The sequence below is a fragment of the Rhincodon typus genome, chromosome 5 (genome assembly GCF_021869965.1).
Source record: "Rhincodon typus isolate 14 chromosome 5, sRhiTyp1.1, whole genome shotgun sequence".
In the NCBI taxonomy this organism is placed as follows: domain Eukaryota; kingdom Metazoa; phylum Chordata; class Chondrichthyes; order Orectolobiformes; family Rhincodontidae; genus Rhincodon; species Rhincodon typus.
In genome coordinates, this window is record NC_063336.1 from 23352518 (window position 1) to 23372979 (window position 20462).

Here is a 20462-nt window from a genome sequence, read left to right on the forward strand (position 1 = left end):
CTGGCTGACATATTAAATGTAGAATATAATACTGAGGCATTCAAGAACTTATTTGTGTCTTTTACCAGTGGCAAATCTGAGTGGCTGGACATTTTAGGGAGAAGAAGAGAAAAAGATAGAAACCATTTTTGCGGCCTTCTCTGGTTATGTCAAACAAAAATGTAGTTAAGTGATATGTTTACATGACAGTACACCTTCAGCAGCAGCATTGCGGTATAAATACACCATGGCTCCAGTGGCACTGGGTACAATCAGCCATGATACATTCCCTGTGTTAGTGATAAATATATAAAGCCAGGCAGGTGACTCCTTGCCTTCGAAAGCATATGCCTGTGATTTGTGCACTGCCATCCTGTAGGAACCTCTTCTTGGGTATCCACAAAGGTCCATGGTGAGAAGGGTTTGATTGAAATCAGGACTCCAGGGCACTGAGAACCAAATTACACACGCTCAACTAATAGCCTGAACTAGAAGTGATTCTGTAACCTAAACTGATCCATAAATCTGGCCAGAGTCAATCAGGTCTTAAATGTGATGAGTACAAATTAAAATGGATGAATTGTACTATCGTGGCTTAGGATGGATGTATAGGACATGGCCTCATTTAATTTTACAACAAACATCCAGTCCTGGCAATGACATTGAGCACTGTGATTTCATTGGTGTTGATGGATCTTTCGTCTATTTTTCAGGAAGTTTAACACCAATCCTGTCAACTAAATTATAAAATATGTGGCTGTTTTTCTTTCTTCAATTGTTTCTTTCAGTGCTTAAATTCTGTCAATAATATATTATTCATTGCATATTGAAAGATTCTGTTAAGTAAGAACATGCTTATGAGCACATGTTTCTGATTAACAATTTTTATAAGTGCCTTTATTGTTCTGATGTTGTTAAGTTATCTGCAGGAGTGTGATATTTAGATTTGAATGTGTTACCGTATTTCTGCTTGTTTACATTAACACTGATTTACCTAATTTTGAGGAAAAAAACAGTTTTGTGTGAGATATTTAAAATGTTTTGTGATTTTAACTATTTCCCAGATACGCATTTTATTACGGAATTAAAATTAACATAAAAACACAATAGAATGAAGATATTTTGGGCATGGGGAGCAGGGCGGTTGGGATAGAATGTGTTGAAGGACTTTGGGGCATATTTTCCCACACAGTCTCTATGGTGGATATTTAAAAAAAAACATTCTTGGCAGTGAACAGCTTTGTAGATGCCCTGGTTCTTTCTGTAGGCCATTGGAACTCTCCTCTTTGTTGCAGCTTAGAAAGTATAATGGACCAAACCCCTCTATATTTGTATAAATCATGTCTTGTCATTGTTAGTTACAAATTCTCTTATTGATTATACTACCCGAAGAAGTTATTGGTCTGCAGTGGTTAAATGCTTTCAGGTTTTAACAAAAATAAAGTTTTAATTGTTTTTTAAATGACAGACTTATTAGTATAGTTTCTATAACAGCTACATTTTATATGCAAGTTGCACATTCTCTATTTGGACGTCTCCTTCTGTAACTTCTACAATTCTGCACTGTGGAATTCTACCATTAGATGAGGTCTCACAAGCTTCAAACCTTGTATTAATTCCTACTCAACAGCTTTCATTTATGTAGACGTAATAAAGCATGCCAAGGTGTTTTACACTGTGTACTATCAAATAAAATTCGACAACTGGGCCACATCAGGACAGGTAATGGGAAAATTGGTTTCACAGAGTGCTTAAAGATGAGGGGAGAGGCATTTAGTGAGTTCTAGAGGTTGGAGCATAAACAGCTGAAGGTACAGCTGGTTTTGGTGAAGTGATGACATCTTAGAGTGGACAAGAAGCCAAATTTGGAAGAGTGCAGAGATCTTTGTTGATGGTGGGGCTGATAAGGGTGACAAAATGGGGGAGGTGTGAGTCCATGGGGAGGATTTTTAAGTCAAATTTTTGCTACGCAAGGAAAAAATTTACAATAGCCGGAACAAAGGGTTATGGTTCACTGGGACATGGTGTGAATTGCCCTATTGCTGTTCATTTCTACAGTGGGTGAGGTGGAAAGCCATTAGAATAACCATGTCTAGAGGTACCAAAGATCTTGATAAGAGTTTAGGAACAGAAAGACTAAAGCACAGGTGTAAATTGGTGATGTTGCAGCAGCAGAAGACGGCAGAATCCACATGGAAGATGATGTGATATCAGAAACTCATTTCAAAATCGATGAAAGTGTCAAGTGTGTGAACAATCTGCTTCAGACTCACATTGTGACCAGGAATTGAGATGGAGTCAGTGGCTAGGGAACACAATGTGAATCAATATTAATGGATATGGTCTTCCCAATGTTTAGTTGGATAACTTTCTGATCGTTGTGTGTAATATGATGGATCTCTCCTGTCTTCCCTTCTACTATCCTATTGCAGATCTTTCCTTCTGTTTCTCCCACTCTCCCTCTTTCACAAATTATGTGCTGGCTTATATCTCATTGTAAATCCAATTTTTTCCCAATTCTGATTGTTACAAGGTTTGAGGAATATATTGATTCATTTAGAGTTTTGACATCTCTGCTGGTCATAAAAATTTTTTAATTTAGCCAGTGTGATGAAATGGCTAATTATATGAACTGTAAATTTTAGGGAGTATCTGATTTAGTCTTAGAAAGGTCAGCCAAGTTTCTTTAATCAACAAAAAATAACATGTTCAAAATAAAACTTATTCAAACAAGCATTCATAAAACTACTAGCAAAATATGGTTCAGACTGTGCAAAGATAATAAATGTCAAAATCCACAAACCTGACTGCCCTGGTCGACCCATTGTCTCCGCTTGCTCCTGCCCCACCGAACTTCTCTCCACCTATCTCGACTCCATTTTCTCCCCCTTGGTCCAGGAACTCCCTATCTACGTCCGTGACACCACCCACACCCTCCACCTCCTCCAAAACTTCCGATTCCCTGGTCTCCAACACCTCATCTTTACCATGGACGTCCAGTCCCTATACACTTGCATTCCCTATGCAGATGGCCTAAAGGCCCTCTGCTTCTTCCTGTCCCGCAGGCCCGACCAGTTCCCCTCCACTGACACCCTCATCTGCTTAGCTGAACTCGTCCTCACCCTCAACAACTTCTCCTTCAATTCCTCCCACTTCCTACAGACAAAGGGGGTGGCCATGGGTACCCACATGGGCCCAACCTATACCTGTCTCTTTGTAGGATATGTGGAACAATCCCTCTTCCGTAGCTACACTGGCCGTATCCCCCACCTCTTCCTCCATTACATCGATTACTGTATCGGCACCACCTCGTGCTCCCACGAGGAGCTCGAACAGTTCATCCACTTCACCAACACCTTCCAACCCAACCTTAAGTTCACCTGGACCATCTCTAATACCTCTCTCTCCTTCCTCGACCTCTCTGTCTCCATCTCCGGCAACCACCTAGAAACCAATATCCATTTCAAGCCCACCAACTCCCACAGCTACCGAGAGTACACCTCCTCCCACCCACCTTCCTGCAAAAATGCCATCCCCTATTCCCAATTCCTTCGCCTCCGCCACATCTGCTCCAGAGATGAGGCATTCCACTCCCAGACATCCCAGATTTCCTCGTTTTTCAAGGACCGCAGCTTCCCCTTCACAGTGGTCGAAAACGCCCTCGACCATGTCTCTCGCATTTCCCACAACTCATCCCTTACACTCCCTCCCCGCAATAACAACCAAAACAGAGTCCCCCTCGTCCTCACGTACCACCCCACCAACCTCCAGATCCAACAGATCATCCTCCGACACTTCCGCCATCTGCAATCTGATCCCACTACCAAAGATATTTTTCCCTCCCCACCCTTAACGGCCTTCTGGAGGGACCAGTCTCTCCGTGACTGCCTTGGCGGCTCCACACTCCCCACCAGCACCCCTCACCCCCGGGACTTTCCCCTGCAACCGCAGGAAGTGCTACGCCTGCCCCTACACCTCCCCCCTCACCCTCATCTCAGGCCCCAAGAAAACCTTCCACATCAAACAGATGTTCACCTGCACATCTGCTAATGTGGTATACTGTGTCCGCTGTTCCCAATGTGACCTCCTGTACATTGGGGAAACCAAGCGGAAGCTTGGAGACCACTTTGTGGAACACCTACGCTCGGTTCGCGACAAACGACTGCATCTCCCAGTCGTGAAACACTTCACCTCCCCCTCCCACTCCTTGGATGACTTGTCCATCCTGGGCTGCCTCCAGTGCAACAACGATGTCACCCAAAGGTTGCAGGAACAGCATCTCATACTTCGCTTGGGAACCCTGCAGCCCAATGGTATCAATGTGGACTTCACAAGCTTCAAAATCTCCCCTCCCCTGACGGCATCCCAAAACCAGCCCAGCTCGTCCCCGCCTCCCTAACCTGTCCTTCCTCCCACCTATCCACTCCTCCCACCTCAAGCCCCATCGCCACCTCCTACCTACCAGCTTCATCCCTCCTCCTTGACCTGTCCGTCCTCCCTGGACTGACCTATCCCCTCCCTAACTCCCCACCTACACTCACCTTTACTAGCTCCAACCCCGCTTCTTTGACCTGTCTGCCTCCTCTCCACCTATCTGCTCCTTTATCCATCTTCCATCCGCCTCCCACTCTCTCTCTCTTTATTTCAGAATCCCCTTTCCCTCCCCCATTTCTGAAGAAGGGTCCAGACCTGAAACGTCAGCTTTCCTGCTCCTCTGATGCTGCTTGGCCTGCTGTGTTCATCCAGCTCTACACCTTGTTATCTCTTTATCGAAGATAAATGTGATTTTTATTCTAACATCCCAAGCTTAAAAATGAGGGCAAATATGGGTAATATACCAGCTACGGTCAAACATCTGACAAAATACATCAAGCACTAATTGCATTCAAGATAGAGCCCACTTCCCAACATTGGTGCAACTATGGGTTATCAAATTTCATTAAAACTTCACAAAGGATTATGGTTCTTCACTTGGAATGACCTAAACCTTTTAACTTCCTCAAAAGCTGCTCAATCATGAACTTCCCCAAAGAAGTTCAGGTAGTTTGTCTTCCTTTCCTGGGATTACATTCACCTGTGTTATTGAAGACTGAACATCATTTAATCTAAGGCACAACTCTAGTTTTTCAAGAGTAGAAAGCTTTGAGAAGCCAGTACCGCCCATGGGTTTGTTTCCTAAGCCCAAATCTGTTTATGGGCTTTCAAACCCACATTCTCAACTGTGCTGAAATATTGATTATGCACAGGCTGCTTTAAAGCCCTAATTCTAACACGTACCTGCCTACTAAATCTTAGAACTTCTTCCTGAGTTTGAAGATCTACCCTTTCAACTGCACAGATTCTATGTAGTTCAGATGCCTTTTCAACAATCCAGTCAAATAGTTATTTTCTGAATAGAACTTTCTTCTGTCTCTATCTATCTGCTTCTTGAACTAACTCTGACCCCCTGCACAATTTTGAGTGACATAGTAAAAACCTTGCAATAAATACCACCTTTGTTCCTAGACAAAAGCAGCCAGTGCTAGGAATACCCAGCAAGTCAGGCAACATTAGTGGATGAAGAACGAGAGTTTATTCTGAAGACTCTGGAGCAGTTCCTACAGATAGGATGGTGGAAAATATAACCCACTATTTTAAAAAAGGCGAAAAGAAACAGAATTTCAGACCAGAGATAGTAGGAACTGCAGATGCTGGAGAATCTGAGATAACAAGGTGTAGAGCTGGATGAACACAGCAGGCCGAGCAGGAAAGCTGACGTTTCGGGCCTAGACCCTTCTTCAGAAATGGGGGAGGGGAAGGGGGTTCTGAAATAAATAGGGAGAGAGGGGGAGGCGGATAGATGGAGAGGAGACAGACCGGTCAAAGAGGCAGGGATGGAGCCAGTAAAGGTGAGTGTAGGTGGGGATGTAGGGAGGATCCAGGAGGAGAGGATGTGTTGGAGGCAGGAGAAGGGGTCAGTAGAGTGAGGGTTAGGCTCATGGTTGAAGAAGTACATAGAACATTACAGCGTGGTGCAGGCCCTTCGGCCCTCGATGTTGCGCGGAGGTGGCGGAAAAACTGCTCAATGTCCAAACGTGACCGGTATTCGTTGATGTGTGGGTGGAGGGGGACAAAGGTGAGCTCTTTACTGAGGACCTCCCCATCTACACTCACCTTTTCTGGCTCCATCCCTGCCTCTTTGACCGGCCTGTCTCCTCTCCACCTATCTTCTCCTCTATCCACCTTCTATCCACCTCCCTCTCTCTCCCTATTTATTTCAGAACTCCCTTCCCCTCCCCCATTTCTGAAGAAGCGTTTAGGCCCGAAACGTCAGCCTTCCTGTTCCTCTGATGCTGCTTGGCCTACTGTGTTCATCCAGCTCTACACCTTGTTATCTCAGAATTTCAGACCAGTTAGCTTAACATGAATAGTGGGGAAAATACTGGAGTCTATTATAAAAGGCATGATAACAGAACACTTGGAAAGAATTAAGGGAATAAAACAAAGTCAGCATGGAATAATCAAAGGGAAATTATGCTGAACTAATCTACTGGAGTATTTTGAGGATCTATTCCAACAGATAAAGGAGAATCATTGGATGTGGTGTGTTCAGATTTGATGCAGGCTTCTGATAAGGTCCCACAGAAGAGGCCAGTAGACAAAATTAAAGCACATGGGATTAAGATGATACACTGGCATGGATTGCAAATTGGTTCATAGACCAGAAACAACAATTGAGAATAAATTAGTCTTTATCCAGGTGGCAGGTGGGGACTAATGGCTATTGCAGGAATCAGTGCTAGGACCTCAGCTGTTCATGATAAAAATAAATGACTTGGCTGAGAGAATCAAATCTAATATATCCCAGTTTGCTGATGACACATAAGGAACTGGAATTAAAAGTAGTGAGCAAGATATAAGGAGGCTTCAAGGCGATCTGTACAAGTTGAATAAGTGGGCAAACAAGTGTCAGATGCAGTACAATATGGCTAACTGTGAAGTTATGCACTTCAGTGTGGCGGGGGGAGAAAAAGGCAGAGTATTATTTAAATATATTGGGTAGTGTGGATGTCCAAAGGGACCTGGGTGTCCTTGTACACACAATGAATGAAAGTAGACAGGCAGGTGTAGTAAGTAATTAGGAAGGCAAATGGCATATTGGCCTTCATTGCGAGAGGCTTTGAGTTCAGAAGTAGGGATGGCTTACTGCATTCACACAGGCCTTGGTGAGACCACACATGGAGTATTGTAGAAACACAGAAACTAGGACCAGGAGTAAGCCATCCAACCCTTTTGAGTTTGCTCCATCATTCAATATGATCATGGCTGATCCTCTATTTCAAAGCCATATTACTGCTTTCTCCCCATACCCCCAATACCTTTAAAATCCAGAACATTATGCATCTCTTTCTTGAATATATTCAGTGACTTGGCCTCCAGCCTTAAATGGGCTACCCTGTGTCCTGAGACTGTGTCCCATGGTTCTCGAGTCTCCAAGCTGGGAAAACATTCTCTTTGCATCTGTCTGACCAGTCCTGTTAGAATTTTATACGTTTCAATCAGATCTCCTGTGAACCTTCTAAATTCTAGAGAACACAGGCCCCTTCGTCGATATCTCCTTGTAGGACATCCTGCCAGCCCTACTATCAGCCAAGTGAACCTCCACTTCATTCCACCAGTAGCAGGTACACCCTCCCTTAGGCAGGGAGGCCAAAATTGCACACACTGCTCCAGGTGCAGTCTCACTGAGACCCCGTATAACTGCAAAAAGACATCCCTCCTTCTGAATTATATCCCCTGAGAGACAGAGTCAGGACCAGCATTTTTCAAATGAAGGTTGGGTAATTGAACTGAGCAACTAATAGCCAGTTTAAACTTGAAAAGTTTACTCTCCTTTTCATATCCTGTGCTAAATTCCAGTATCTACATTTATAATGGCAGTTACCTCTGTAAACCCATCTGTGCTGTCATTCCATTCACCCTCTAGTGGTAGGCCCGCACACCTTGGCTGAGGGGTGTCAGTACATGGAATGTCTGTTGGCCACCGTGTACGCCAGTGTATTTAAGGCAGACTGGGTTTATGACAGAACAAGGCAAGCACATTTTATTCACGCTGCAAAGCCTCTGCTATCTATTTACAGAGTCTATTTAAAAGAGTCTTTGTGAATTGCAAAATAGTGAACTCACGCCCGTGCAACACTGCAGCAATGGCTCTTGGTAAAAGCACAGTGACTTTATAGAATCTTAACATTCATCCCATTGTGCCTGTGTCAACTCTTTTGAGCAAGCTGCTCAATCTAGTCCCACTACTCACTTTTCCCCATAATCTTCAAATATTTTGAACCTGAATCCACTATCCTTTCTTTGTCCCTCGCTGATGTGTTCTTATCCAATGTGTGAAGACTTTTCTCCTCATTTCTCCCTCTGGCCTTGCCAAATATTTTATATCTATAATATCTGATTTCTGATCCACCTGCCAGAGAAGATAGTCCCTCCCTACTTGCTTTATCAGAACCCTTCTCCATTTTGAGTACATATTTCAAACAAGATTCCCCTTCATTTTCCAAAGCTGATGAGGCTAAATCATTGGATTTATTTAGGAATTACTTAGACTTTTTGATAAACAAGGGAGCATATAGGTGGAGTTGAGACCAAAACCAGATAAGCCATGTTCTTATTAAATGAGAGAGCAGGCTGGAAGATCTGAATGGCCTACTCCTGTTGCTAAGTCCAATGATCCTATGTTCCTGAAGTGTGCAATCTCCATGTAACTGAAGCCTCCACATCCCTCATGTCATCTTGGTAAATGCCCCCTGTCCTCTCTCCAAGGATTTATTCGCCTTTTCAAAGTGTGGTGTCCAGAATTGTATTGAATACTCCAGCTGAGGTTTACCTCGTGATTTGTAAAACTCTCACTTTTTGTTTTGTTAAATGACCCATGTTACAATGTTCATTTTCTCAAAAAGAGAATGCTTACATTTATATAGAGCTTTACAGGACCCACAGATTCAATGAAATGCTTTACAGGTAATTGATTACTTATTGAAGTGTAGTCACTCTAGTCATGCAGGAAACGCAGTCATTAACTTACATTCAACAATCTGATACAAACAGCAGCAATGTTACCTGTTTGTGAGAGTATTTGACACCAGGATCTCGCCCCTGTGCCTTGGTTTAATGTCTCTTCTGGAAAACCGCACCTTCACCAGTGCAGTGCCTTGATTTTCATGCTCACGTCACAGATATGATAGTTTTCAATATCACAAGAGGTGTGGATAAAATGGATAAGGAGAAACTTTTTTTCTCTTGTTAAAGGATTAAGAACGTGTGGGCATAGATTTAAAGTGATTTGCAAATGTAGCACGTGTGTTGCAACTAAAAACATTTTTATCCAACAAGTGGTTTCGGTCTGAAATATACTGCCAGGACATATGGTGGAGGCAGAGTCAATGGAGGCATTCAAGATGTTATGAGATGCTTGTTTCTATTTAAATAATGTGCAAGGATAAGCAGAAAAGGCAGATATTTGGCACTAAGTCCTAATGCTTGTTGAAAGCCAGTGCTGACACAATGGGCCAAATGGCCTCCTGTGCCATAACAGTTCTGTACTTCTAAGTGGGACTTGAACCCAGAACCTTGTAACTCAGAAGCGAGAGTGCTACCTACTCAGCAATAGGCAATACAGTATCTCTCTCACTTTCTTAACTGCCTTATTATCTTGCCCTGCTGCCTTCTTATGTTTCTGTATATACATCCCATGTCCCTTTGCTGTTGTAGCCCTCATATCATTCTGACTGAGATAGTAGTGTCAATATGAAACCCTATTTACCCTATGACAAGTTCAGATACGATATGGCGGTGCCGGTGTTGGACTGGGGTGGACAAAGTCAGAAGTCAGATGACACCAGGTTATAGTCCAACAGGTTTATTTGAAATCACAAGCTTTCGGAGCATAGCCTCTTCAGATGGAGTGAGAGAAAAGCACACAGACACAGAATTTATAGGCAGGGACATCAAAAGAACATGCAAAATGGTGTGAGTGGAGTGTCGAGAAGTAAGTCTCTGCAGGTGATTAGAAGTGTCAGACGGTGTGAGCAGCGTGTCAACAGCTGAATAACAAGCGAAGGTCATCCCTTCTCTCTCACTTCACCTGGCGAAGGGGCTATGGTCCGAAAGCTTGTGATTGCAGATAAACCTGTTGAGTTCTGAGGAAGGGTCATTGGACCTGAAACGTTAACTCTGTTTTTTCCTTCACAGATGCTGCCAGACCTGCTGAGCTTTTCCAGCAACTTCTGTTTTTGTTCCTGTTGGACTATAACCTGGTGTCAATATTGTAGATGTTGCACTGGAAAATATGGTAGTTAATCAGCACATCCATGTGATTTCTACTGTAGCTGGATAGTTAAATAGAACGGATGTAAATTTTAAGTGTTTCAATTTAAATTCTGATTGTAGTGAGCCATAGTGCTTGAAGGATGGTAAGTCTATTCGAGAAAGACAGAGTTACACAGTTTCGGGCTCTCTGCTCCATATCAAGCCTGGGGCGTAGAAAGGAGGCAAGTCTCCATGAACTACCACAGCCAGTATAGTGATCTCAGCTTTGCTGTTGGTGTCATTTACACCACTGTCTCCAGTAACTTTCCCTATTTTTTTTTTTCGCTGTGCCAAGCTCCAGAAGCAGGGGCTTCTGAAAACTGAAGCCAAAGTGTTGGGGATAAACACGGTAGCTCAACGTTTAGCATTGCTGCCTCACAGCACCAGGGCCCTGGATTCAGTTCCAGCCTCGGGCCACTGTATGTGTGGAGTTTGCACGTTCTCCCCATGTCTGTGTGGGTTTCCTCCGGGTGCTCTGGTTTCCTACAACAGACCAAAGATGTGCAGGTTAGATTGATTGGCCATGCTAAATTACCCAGTATCCTGGGATACATGGATGAATACATGAATAGGAAGGGAATAGAGGGTTATGAATCTTGTAAGTGAAGACAGTTTTAATATAGAAGGGCAAAATGTGCCAGTGCAGGCTTGAAGGACCAAAGGCATGTTCCTTTGCTGTATTGTTTTGTGTTCTTCTTTCTTAGGATATGGAGGCTTGGTAGCTTAGCCATGGGAAGTGCAGGGTTACAGGGAAAGGATAGGGATGTGGGTCTGGATGGGAATCAATGGGCTGAATGGCCTGCTTCCACACTGTAGGGTTTCTATGATTCTCCTATTCTATGAGAGCTTACATGCTGTGATCACAAAGGAATCCATATTCCGCCTCGGGAGCCTACACCAGTTTTAAAATCAACCCCACCCCCCCACCAAGCCTCATCCCATTTCCAACCCTCCCTCTCATTCGTGCCTCCTTGACCCGACACAACCTGCCCATCTTCTCTCCCACTTACCTTCTCCGCCCATCTTCTCTCCCACTTACCTTCTCCACCCATCCCACTGACCAACCCCCACCACTGCCTACCTGTACTCCCCTATCACCATCCCACCTACCTTCCCCAGCCCCAGCCCTCTATTTATTTCCCAGCTCCGTTTCCCCCTCCCCATTTCTGAAGAAGGGTCCCGACCTGAAACGTCAACTTTCCTGCTCCTCTGATGCTGCCTGCCCTGCTGTGTTCCTCCAGCTCCACACAGTGTTGTCTCTTAATCCAATGGACAGGGTTTTTCAATCTAACAAGAAGAAGGTCAACTTTATTATACTTAAACCAATCGAGGTGAAATGGCAAAATACACTCCGATACACAAACTTGAAGCTCTCTCTCACTCAAATACTGACTACAGAGTGGGGAGGGATAGGCTGGCCAAATTAGCAAAAAAAGAGGCAAACAAATGTGCAGTCAGTAGTTTGGTAGCTCAACTGGCTTCAAGTTGAATTCAGTACATTTTTTTGCTTTGAGTTGAGGCAGTTTTAAACTGCAGATGGATGAATGTATTCTTCTGGAGTGACAGCTGTGGGGTTCTTTCTTCATAGTCTGTGTTGCAAATGGACAGAAAATGAAAAATAGTAGATAGGATCCCAAGGTTTGCAAGTTAGGTGAGGAGATTGGCTAGATAGACTCCACTTAGGTCTTCTCCCTAAGTCTTTGTCTTCAGTTCTGCTGAGAACATATATGACTAAGATTGGCTTGTCAAGTGACCTCCCTTCTCCAACCGCCGGGGGAATCTAAAACAAAAGACATGAGATATCCTAAAGATGATGTAATTATTTCATTTTGTAAACCAACTTAGCCAAGGCCTCATTATCTCCAACAGTAGAATACCACAGATAATTACCATAGATGTCATGGTAATGAGACAGGAGGTTGAAGTATTTCCCAATCCCTGAGAGTTTTCGATGGGTTTCTGCACATGTCAGCTCTATCTCAGTAGGGATTGCAAAGTGGAACATGCTGTAATGCAAGTTAGGTGGCCATCTTGGCTGTGAGTTCTAGTTACTTTGTATTTTTTTAATCTGTATTTTTTTTTAAAGATTGAATCAAGTTTCTAGCTGGTTTGGCATGAAGATAAGCTTCATGACAAGTGTGCAGCATGTGCCTTAAAGAAGAATTTGTTATATCTTTGTTCTTTTGATGAGTGGATTGTCAACCTGGTACTGAGGTATCTGGTCCGTGGAAAGCAGAATAAATAGCTTTGGCTTTTTTTTTAAAACATTAGATAAAAGAAGCATGGGTGGGTGGAGTCAGGCTCACACAACACAAGGTTTTAGTTATGCTTTTGGTTGTTGAAGTTAGGTTTTATGGAGTTGAAACTGCTAGATACACCTTTCTCTCTGCTGCTCAATTCATTCTTTTGTTTTTTACTTTCTCCTAAACTGGAGGAGATAGCAAGTGAGGGAAATCTGTTTTGCTGAATTTGTCTTTGCTGATGGTGTGTTTAGGGGGTGATGCTATATTAGAATAGTGGATGTGAAGTACTTAAATAAGATATTGTTTTGTTAAGTATTTCAATCGAATTAAAGCTGTGCCAATTTTTTTTGTATTTTACAAAAAGAATAAAAAGTTTGGCTTAAAGTTTTGTAGTGTGACCAATCAAATCACATCTGGAACACAGCGCCTTACACTTTCCTTTAAATAAGATTAAATTTATGGTTTAGCTATTTCTTCGATATATTTTGAGGGGGTTTGGTGCATAACACAATAAGATACAGCTGTAAGCTCTTAAAAACTAAGATTTAGGAGTGATAATCACAAGTTCTCAGTTAAGGGTCACTGCATCCAAAACATTAACTCTGATTTCTCTCCATAGATGCTGCCAGGCCTGCTGAGCTTTTCCAGCAATTTCTGTTTTTGTTTCTGATTTCCAGCATCCGCAGTCCTCTGGTTTTTAATGAATCTTTTAAATTTGAGGTGCTAAAGGACAAATAGCCTATACAGACCCCTGAAACAGGAATGATGGACAAGCAGGATATGGTACAGCTTTGTATATGTGCAGCACAGTTTTGAATGGTTTGATCTTAATGCAGATGTTTGGAGTAAACTAGGTTCCCTAATAGTAGTCATAAGTTCCCAGGTAGCAATGGTGTGGCCATGGAACCTAGATTGTGTTTTGACACCTGCAAGGCTACTTTAAATGTTTGGGTTTTTTTTTTCTGTTGGTGTCTGTGGTTCTCTGAGATCCAATTGCTGCTTCACCCACCACCTGGAAAGAGGTGAGTACACCTTCACAACTGTACAATGCGCTGCATGCCTGTTAGTTTTCACTTCATGCTCATGCACAGTTTGGGAATTAAGATCACAGAATTGTTGCAGTGCAGAAGACTGCTGTTTGGCCCATTGCATCAACACTGGCTTTTATAATGAGCATTTAACTTTGTGCCTTTCTTCCTGTAAACGCTGCACATTCTTCCTTTTCTGATAAAGGTCTAATTCCTTCTTGAGTCTTTCAATTGAATTGGCCTTCTCCCCTCGCTGGTTTCAAACTCTGTTTCTCTCTCCACAGATGTGGTGAGACCTGCTGAGTTTCTCCAGCATTTTCTGTTCTTAATTTCAGATCTCCAGCATCTGCAGTATTTGGCTTTTACCTCCAGTCTGTCTTCAAGAATGAGGAACTTCAGCTATGGCCTTATGCTGATGAATTCTTTTTCACCTTTTCCAATGCCTTCACATTCTCCCTAAATATTGTACACAAGTTTGGGAATCAGTACAGTAAGAATGTTGGACTGATGGAGTCTGGAAATGGCAATCATATGGAGGAGGTGGGAGCAGAGAGCACAGAGGTGGAACTAGACCATGTGTGTGATGGTTTAGGATGGAAAACAGTTCAGGGTCAAAACTGACTTTTTAGTCAGTGGATGTCAAGAAATTAATTTGTTTAAGGAACATTAATGGCTTATTTAAAGTTCCTAATGTGTGAAATTCAGCCCTTTTTGTTAAGACTGATTGTATCAAATGTTAATTTGGAGTAAATTAAAGTGACCTTTGAATAATTTAGTCATTCAGATTTTGGAGATGCTAATGTAATTATGGGTGCATTCCTCATGTCTCAATTTAAAGTACATAGCTTTTCTTAAAAAATTGAGCTCTCTGCATCCATAATTTTTTCAATAACATTTAAAATGAGTAACTTTAAAATCTATGAATACTTGGGCTCTTGGAAGGTTTCTGGAACACATGAAATTACTTTGCATGAATATGCATTTTAACAGTTTCCTGCTGTATTTTGAGCCATATATGATTACGAATAGGAATGTATCTTTACGTTCTTCATAATGCACTGCAGGTACTACTTAACACCTGTCTGCAAAAGCTTTATTTTACAAGTGAGAACACAGAACCTGTTGGTCAAACTGATAAATATGCTTATCTTTCTTAAATGTATTAAAATAGAGGTAGTACATTAGTGTCAATGGATTATATCATTAAGTATGCTAGAGACTGACTAGATCATGTTTGCTTTAATATAGATGGCAGCTACTTATTCTGCAGTACAGAATATCAAATGTGCACTTACACAAGTTCTTTATTTCTCTTTCTACTGTAGCTGCATCGAATAATCAAAACTGGGAAAGGTGTGAGTTCATCTCTTGATTTATGCCGTTACCATGGAAACCGGGCTTTGGAAGCCCTCCGATGCTTCCCTACTTCTGAAGCCAGATCAACTCTGGAAAAGATTGTTTATGCTGTGACCAAATTCTGAAAGGAGAAATCTCACACGCAGCAAAATCAAACGATAATCTATCTGCATAAATTGTTGGTGAGACCTGCTACTTAATCCATCTTTCAAAAACGAAATGAATGGTTTGTACTGACAGAAATGTTGCAAAGCGATAGAGAAAGGTTTTTTTTAGAAATCAGTGAAACAAAGCAGGTTCACAAAGTCTTTTCTCCTACCTCTCCTTGCATGCCTGTAAACAAATTTGCACAAAGGTCAAACAGTTTTCCCTTGTCAAGCCAGAAGCACACTGGAGGCAGCAAGGGCAGAAATAATTAATGAGATTTGCTGCTGTGACCTCAGCAAATGGACAGGAAATAAGGCCTTATTGATTGGACACAACCAAGGATGGCGCCACAGTGGTGGCCTGTGGTTTTCCCCTACACTTGGAGGACGGAGCTTGGGGCAGGCTCAGGGGGAGACTTAGAATGAGACTGCAGGTGTTGCGAGAAACACTTCATAACCTGTCTGATGGATCTGCCATGTCAGAATAATAGTCCAATTTATCACCATGCAGGGCAATTGCAAGGATAGAGATTTTGCCTGGAGCTGTGCAAACAATATAGCAGCTCAAAAGATGGAAAACTGTCAAAGCTCCTACTTGTGAATTGTGTAAAAGATGGTCATTTGAATTAAAATGTTGAACTTTTTAAAAACGTTATACATTACACTAATCATTCAATTTGATTTCTTTTCACCATCTTTTGTACTGTTGATTTGTCTTTAGGTATTTCCCATTTATTGGGAAAACCCAGGTTTTTACCTTCAACCAAGTATTACTCTTAACTGTGTAATATTACAGCAGTAAATAGATAATTTGTTTATTAATTGATCAAGATAGTAGAGTTTTATTAATTAGGGCATGCCTGTTCTACGTGTTCCCTAGAAAACCTTTTTGTAATTACGTCTGTGCTTTGATTGAAATATGTTTCATAATAAAATGCAATAAGCAAAATGTATCTCTCACGCCTGAATATTCTTTCCATTAATCTTGCACCATTGTCATGTTCATGCTGAGAAAAGCAATTGGAAATAAGTCTCTTTTTAACCTTAGGACTCACAAAAGTCTTGCACAGTGAAGCACACAATGACAGTAGCAGTATATGGGATATCAAGTCTGTAAATTGACACTGTCTCTATTTTGTTCATAGAGATGATTTTTGTGGTTTGCATTCTTGCAACCTGAGAACAACGTTGACAAGAAGGCTGAGTTTACATAAATGGTCTGGATTGCTACTAAGCTACCTTTCTTCGGTGGTGTAATTACAGCCCAACTTTAATCTGAAGATAGCTAGCACAGCAAGCAGATTTTATTACAAAGTTCACTCAAATAATTAGATTGTTTACTTATTCCTGATTCCTGACAAAAAGGCATCTTCATTCAACTTGGGCTGCTTTTTTCCAGCAACTTTTGATACCCTCTCCACAGTGTTTTCAACAGACTATAAAAGCAATTAAAAACAAATTTCTGTAAAGTTAATGTTTACCTTTTCCAATGGCATGTCCTTACACAGTCAGGTATTCCAGAAGGAAATATACCAGGTTATACATGTAGCCCATTTGTTGTAGATTTATATTTTATGAACTTAGTTACGAACGAGGAACAAGAGGCGGCTACTCGGCCCTTTGAGGCTGCTCTGCCATTCTGTGAGATTATAGCTGATTTCATTTTAACCTCGCGTCACCTGAATATCCCGATAATCATCCATCCCCTTGGTAATGAAGAATCTATTTACCTCTACCATAAAAAGAATGAAAGATTCTGCACTTGCTATTATGTGTGAAAGGGAATTCCAAAGATTTTCAACCCTTAAAGCAAAAAATGTTACCTTTTCTCTGTCATAAATGGGCAAACCCTTATTTTTAAACTATGACCTCTGGGTCTAGATTCCCCCCACGAGAGGAAATATCCTTTTGACATCTGTCCAGTGAAGTTCCCTCAGGATCTTATATGTTCTGGTAAGTCATCTCTGACTCTTCCAGATTCCCCTAGCGTCTCTAGCCTTTCCTAATAAGGCAATCAACTTATTCCAGGTATTAGTCTAGTAAACCTTCTCTGAACTGTTTCCAGTGCATTAACATGCTTCTGTGACCAAGATGATCAGTACTGTACACAGTGTTCCAGTTGTGGCCTCTCAGGGCTCTGTACAGTTTCTAACATTTTCCCTATGACAGATGCTAAGTTAACTGGCCTGTAGTTTCCTGCTTTCTGCTTCCCTTTTCAAATAAAGAAGTTACATTAGCTATTTTCAAATCTAAATGTACCTTTCCTCAATCTAATGAGTTTTGGGAAATTAAAATCAATGCATCAGCTATCAAACCAGCTACTACTTTTACAAGCCTAGGATGTCATGCATCAAGAGACGGGAACTTGTCAACTCACAGTTCCAACAATTTACTCAATGCTACTTCCCCAGTAATTGTAATTTTCTTGAATTCCTCCCACCCTTTCCAGTCCTGATTTACGGCTATTTCCAGGGCGCCACTTGTATCCTCTCGAGTGAAGACTGATGCAAAATAATTGATCAATTTGTTTATCATCTGTCCATCTCCCATTTCTAATTCTCCAGATTGATTTTTTATAGGATCAACACTTACTTTGCTAACTCTTCTTTTAAATACTTGAAGAATTAGTTTTTATACTTCTGGCTAACTTTTGTACTCTAATCCACTCCCCACCTTATAAATCTTTTTGTAATTTTTTTGCTGTTTATTGCATTCTGTCCAATCTTGTGACACGCCACCAATCTTTGCACAAGTATATGTCTTTTTGAGTTTGATACTATCTTTGACTTTTTTAGTTAACTACAGATGATGGGTCTATGCCTTAGGATTTTTTAAAATTTGTCAGAATGTAGCAATTCCACATTTTCTGGAATATTACCCAGGGCACTTTCACTATGAGGTCAGTAATTAATCCTATCTCAGTCAAAACCAGGTCTAGTGTAGCTTGCTTTCTGGTGGATGCTGTAACATGCTGATTTAATCAATTGTCCTAAAAACATTCAACAAATTCCTCATCTAAATCAATTTTTCCCATCTGATTTTTCTAGGCTAGGTTAAAATCCCTCATAATAATCACTGTACGCTTTTGACGAGCTCCTATTAGTTCCTCTTTGATACCGTGTCCTACAATTTAGTTACTGTAATGTATACAACTTCACAATTTTAGGTTCTATTTTGCAATGCGGTTATGAACTTCCCTAGTGCTATTTTAGTTCTGTGACTGGAAGTTTCTTCCTTTCTCACTTTTCTTCCTGAAGGTTTAAGCAGGAATGCAATGTAGTCCATTTCTGAAGAAGAATCATATCAGACTTGAGGTGTTAATTGTTTCTCTCCGCAGACGCTGCCAAACCTGCTGAGCAATCTTTAGCATTCTCTGTACCCTGTTTCAGATTTGCAGCATCTTCCTTCTATACACAATGCAATCTGTCCTTTTTACCCAAACCTTTTCCCTCAATGACCACAGAGACCCTCTGTAAACCAAAACGGTCAGAGTAATAGATCTTCCTTCTAGGTATCTGTCCTCAGGACTGAAGCTTTCCATTCCTCTATTTTTAGGTAGTTGCAATTCTCATCTGTGGAGCACAGATGTACAATGATAAATTCCAAGGAAAAGTGCAATTTGGCAACTAACTTATAGGAAAATTTCATTAAGGTCAATGTTCTTCAATAGTAGCTGACACAAAGTGATGATTGCTGGAGACTACTTTTTTTAAATATGGCATGTCACTGGCAAAGTCAGCATTTGTTATCCATCTGCAGTTGCTCTTGACTCAAGTGCCTTGTCATTTCAGAGGGCAATTAAGAGTCAACCACATTGCTGTGAATCTAGAATCATAAAGACAGAATATTTCCTTCCCTCAACAGTAAATGAGGTGAATTTTTAAGACAAGCAATGGTCACCATTACTGAGACACAACTAGTTTTCAATTACAGATATTTATTAAGTAATTGAATTTAAATTCCACTAGTTGCCATGTTAAGAGTTGTGTCTCAATCACAAGACCAGTGATATGTATAAAACAATGGTCAAGTCATATTTATAATATTGTGTGTAGTTCCGGAATTCACATTGTAAGAGGGATGTAATCACAGTGGGAAGGATGCAGAGGAGATTTCCCAGGATGCTGCCTGGCCTGGAAGGTTTCAGTTATGAGGAGAGACTGGATAGATTGGATTTGTTTTTCTCAGTGTGGAGGAGATTGAGGGGGGAGATGATTGAGATGTATATACCATGAGAAGCTTAGATAGTTAGGAAGGAACTTTTTTCCATGTTGGAGGGATCAGTAACCAAGAACCATAGATTTACAGTAAGGAGCTGTTGTTCCTCTTAGATCCTTGCAGACTGGGAATTTTCAGGGATATTGGAGAAGTCCTTCCCCTCTGTAGAGGATGGGCTGAAGAGCTAACTGCTAATGATAATATTCAACAGCTGCGTGAGAAAATAGATCGTATAGGATGGGGAAATAGGCTGGGAAAGCTAATGATGATACTTGACAAGCTGCATGACCTTGAAGGAATCCTGTGAGCATTCCTCTATGGGTTGAAGACGACACCTGTAGCTTGTATCTCTGTACTGGCCTGAAGTTTTTGTTTCTGTAGTTGTGTTTTTCTGTGCCTTGCCATTTGTTACACTGTATAAGAGAGAGAGAGAGTTTTGTCCCAAGTTGTTGAACTTCACCTCGGATCAGGATGGTGCATGATGCCAGGAACAAGCTCATCCTCCAGACTGGCCATCAATCGAGGGGACCCCAATGGCCTGAAGGGCGTGAGGCTTATTGTTTCTTTCCTCTTTTTTTTCCTTTTATTATTACTCAATATTTAAGCAAATGGCTGTTGTCGGGCCTACTCTCTTAATTACATTTAACCAAGTCTGAAAAAAACCGCTTGGATGCACGCTGTGATCCAAGACATTTTTAGCGACAAGGGATGGAATTCGGGAAAACGTGTAAAAGAAGGGAAAATCAACGTGATGCACCGTAGACCTTCTGTATTCCAGGGTAGAATGTGGCAGACTTTGGATTTGGGTCTTTAGCTAACATGCTAGCATAATTAGGACCCCTGTAAGGATGGGGGACGGGTTATAACTGGAGTTGAGGTTTTTGTGCTGAGCAAGTGCACTGGATTTTGTAGAAATGTTAACTCTTTGTTGTCTGGTTTGAATGCACCTTTGTTGGTTGCTAAATGTCGCCCTGTATCATTTGTGTCTTTGTAAGGTTTTGGAGTAGATCTGTAGCTCGGGTTGTGGGTGTTGAGGTTGGTTGGCTCGCCAAGCTAGTTTCTTGCTTCACAGACGTTTCATTACCATTCTGGGTAACATCCTCAGCGCAGCCTCTGATGAAGCATCGGTATGTTTTCCC

General features: G+C 41.6%; 1 protein-coding gene across 1 annotated transcript in view; it reads left to right on the forward strand.

Annotated features, from left to right (window-relative positions):
• The window catches only part of pdss2 (prenyl (decaprenyl) diphosphate synthase, subunit 2), a 215125-nt gene extending 199067 nt beyond the window's left edge, over window positions 1-16058 (forward strand). Inside the window, exon 8 of the mRNA XM_048596699.1 lies at window positions 14929-16058. Coding sequence (XP_048452656.1) covers window positions 14929-15084 — 156 coding nt within the window. The 3' untranslated portion in view covers window positions 15085-16058. The remainder of the gene's footprint in view (window positions 1-14928) is intronic.
• Window positions 16059-20462: the final 4404 nt, after the last annotated feature.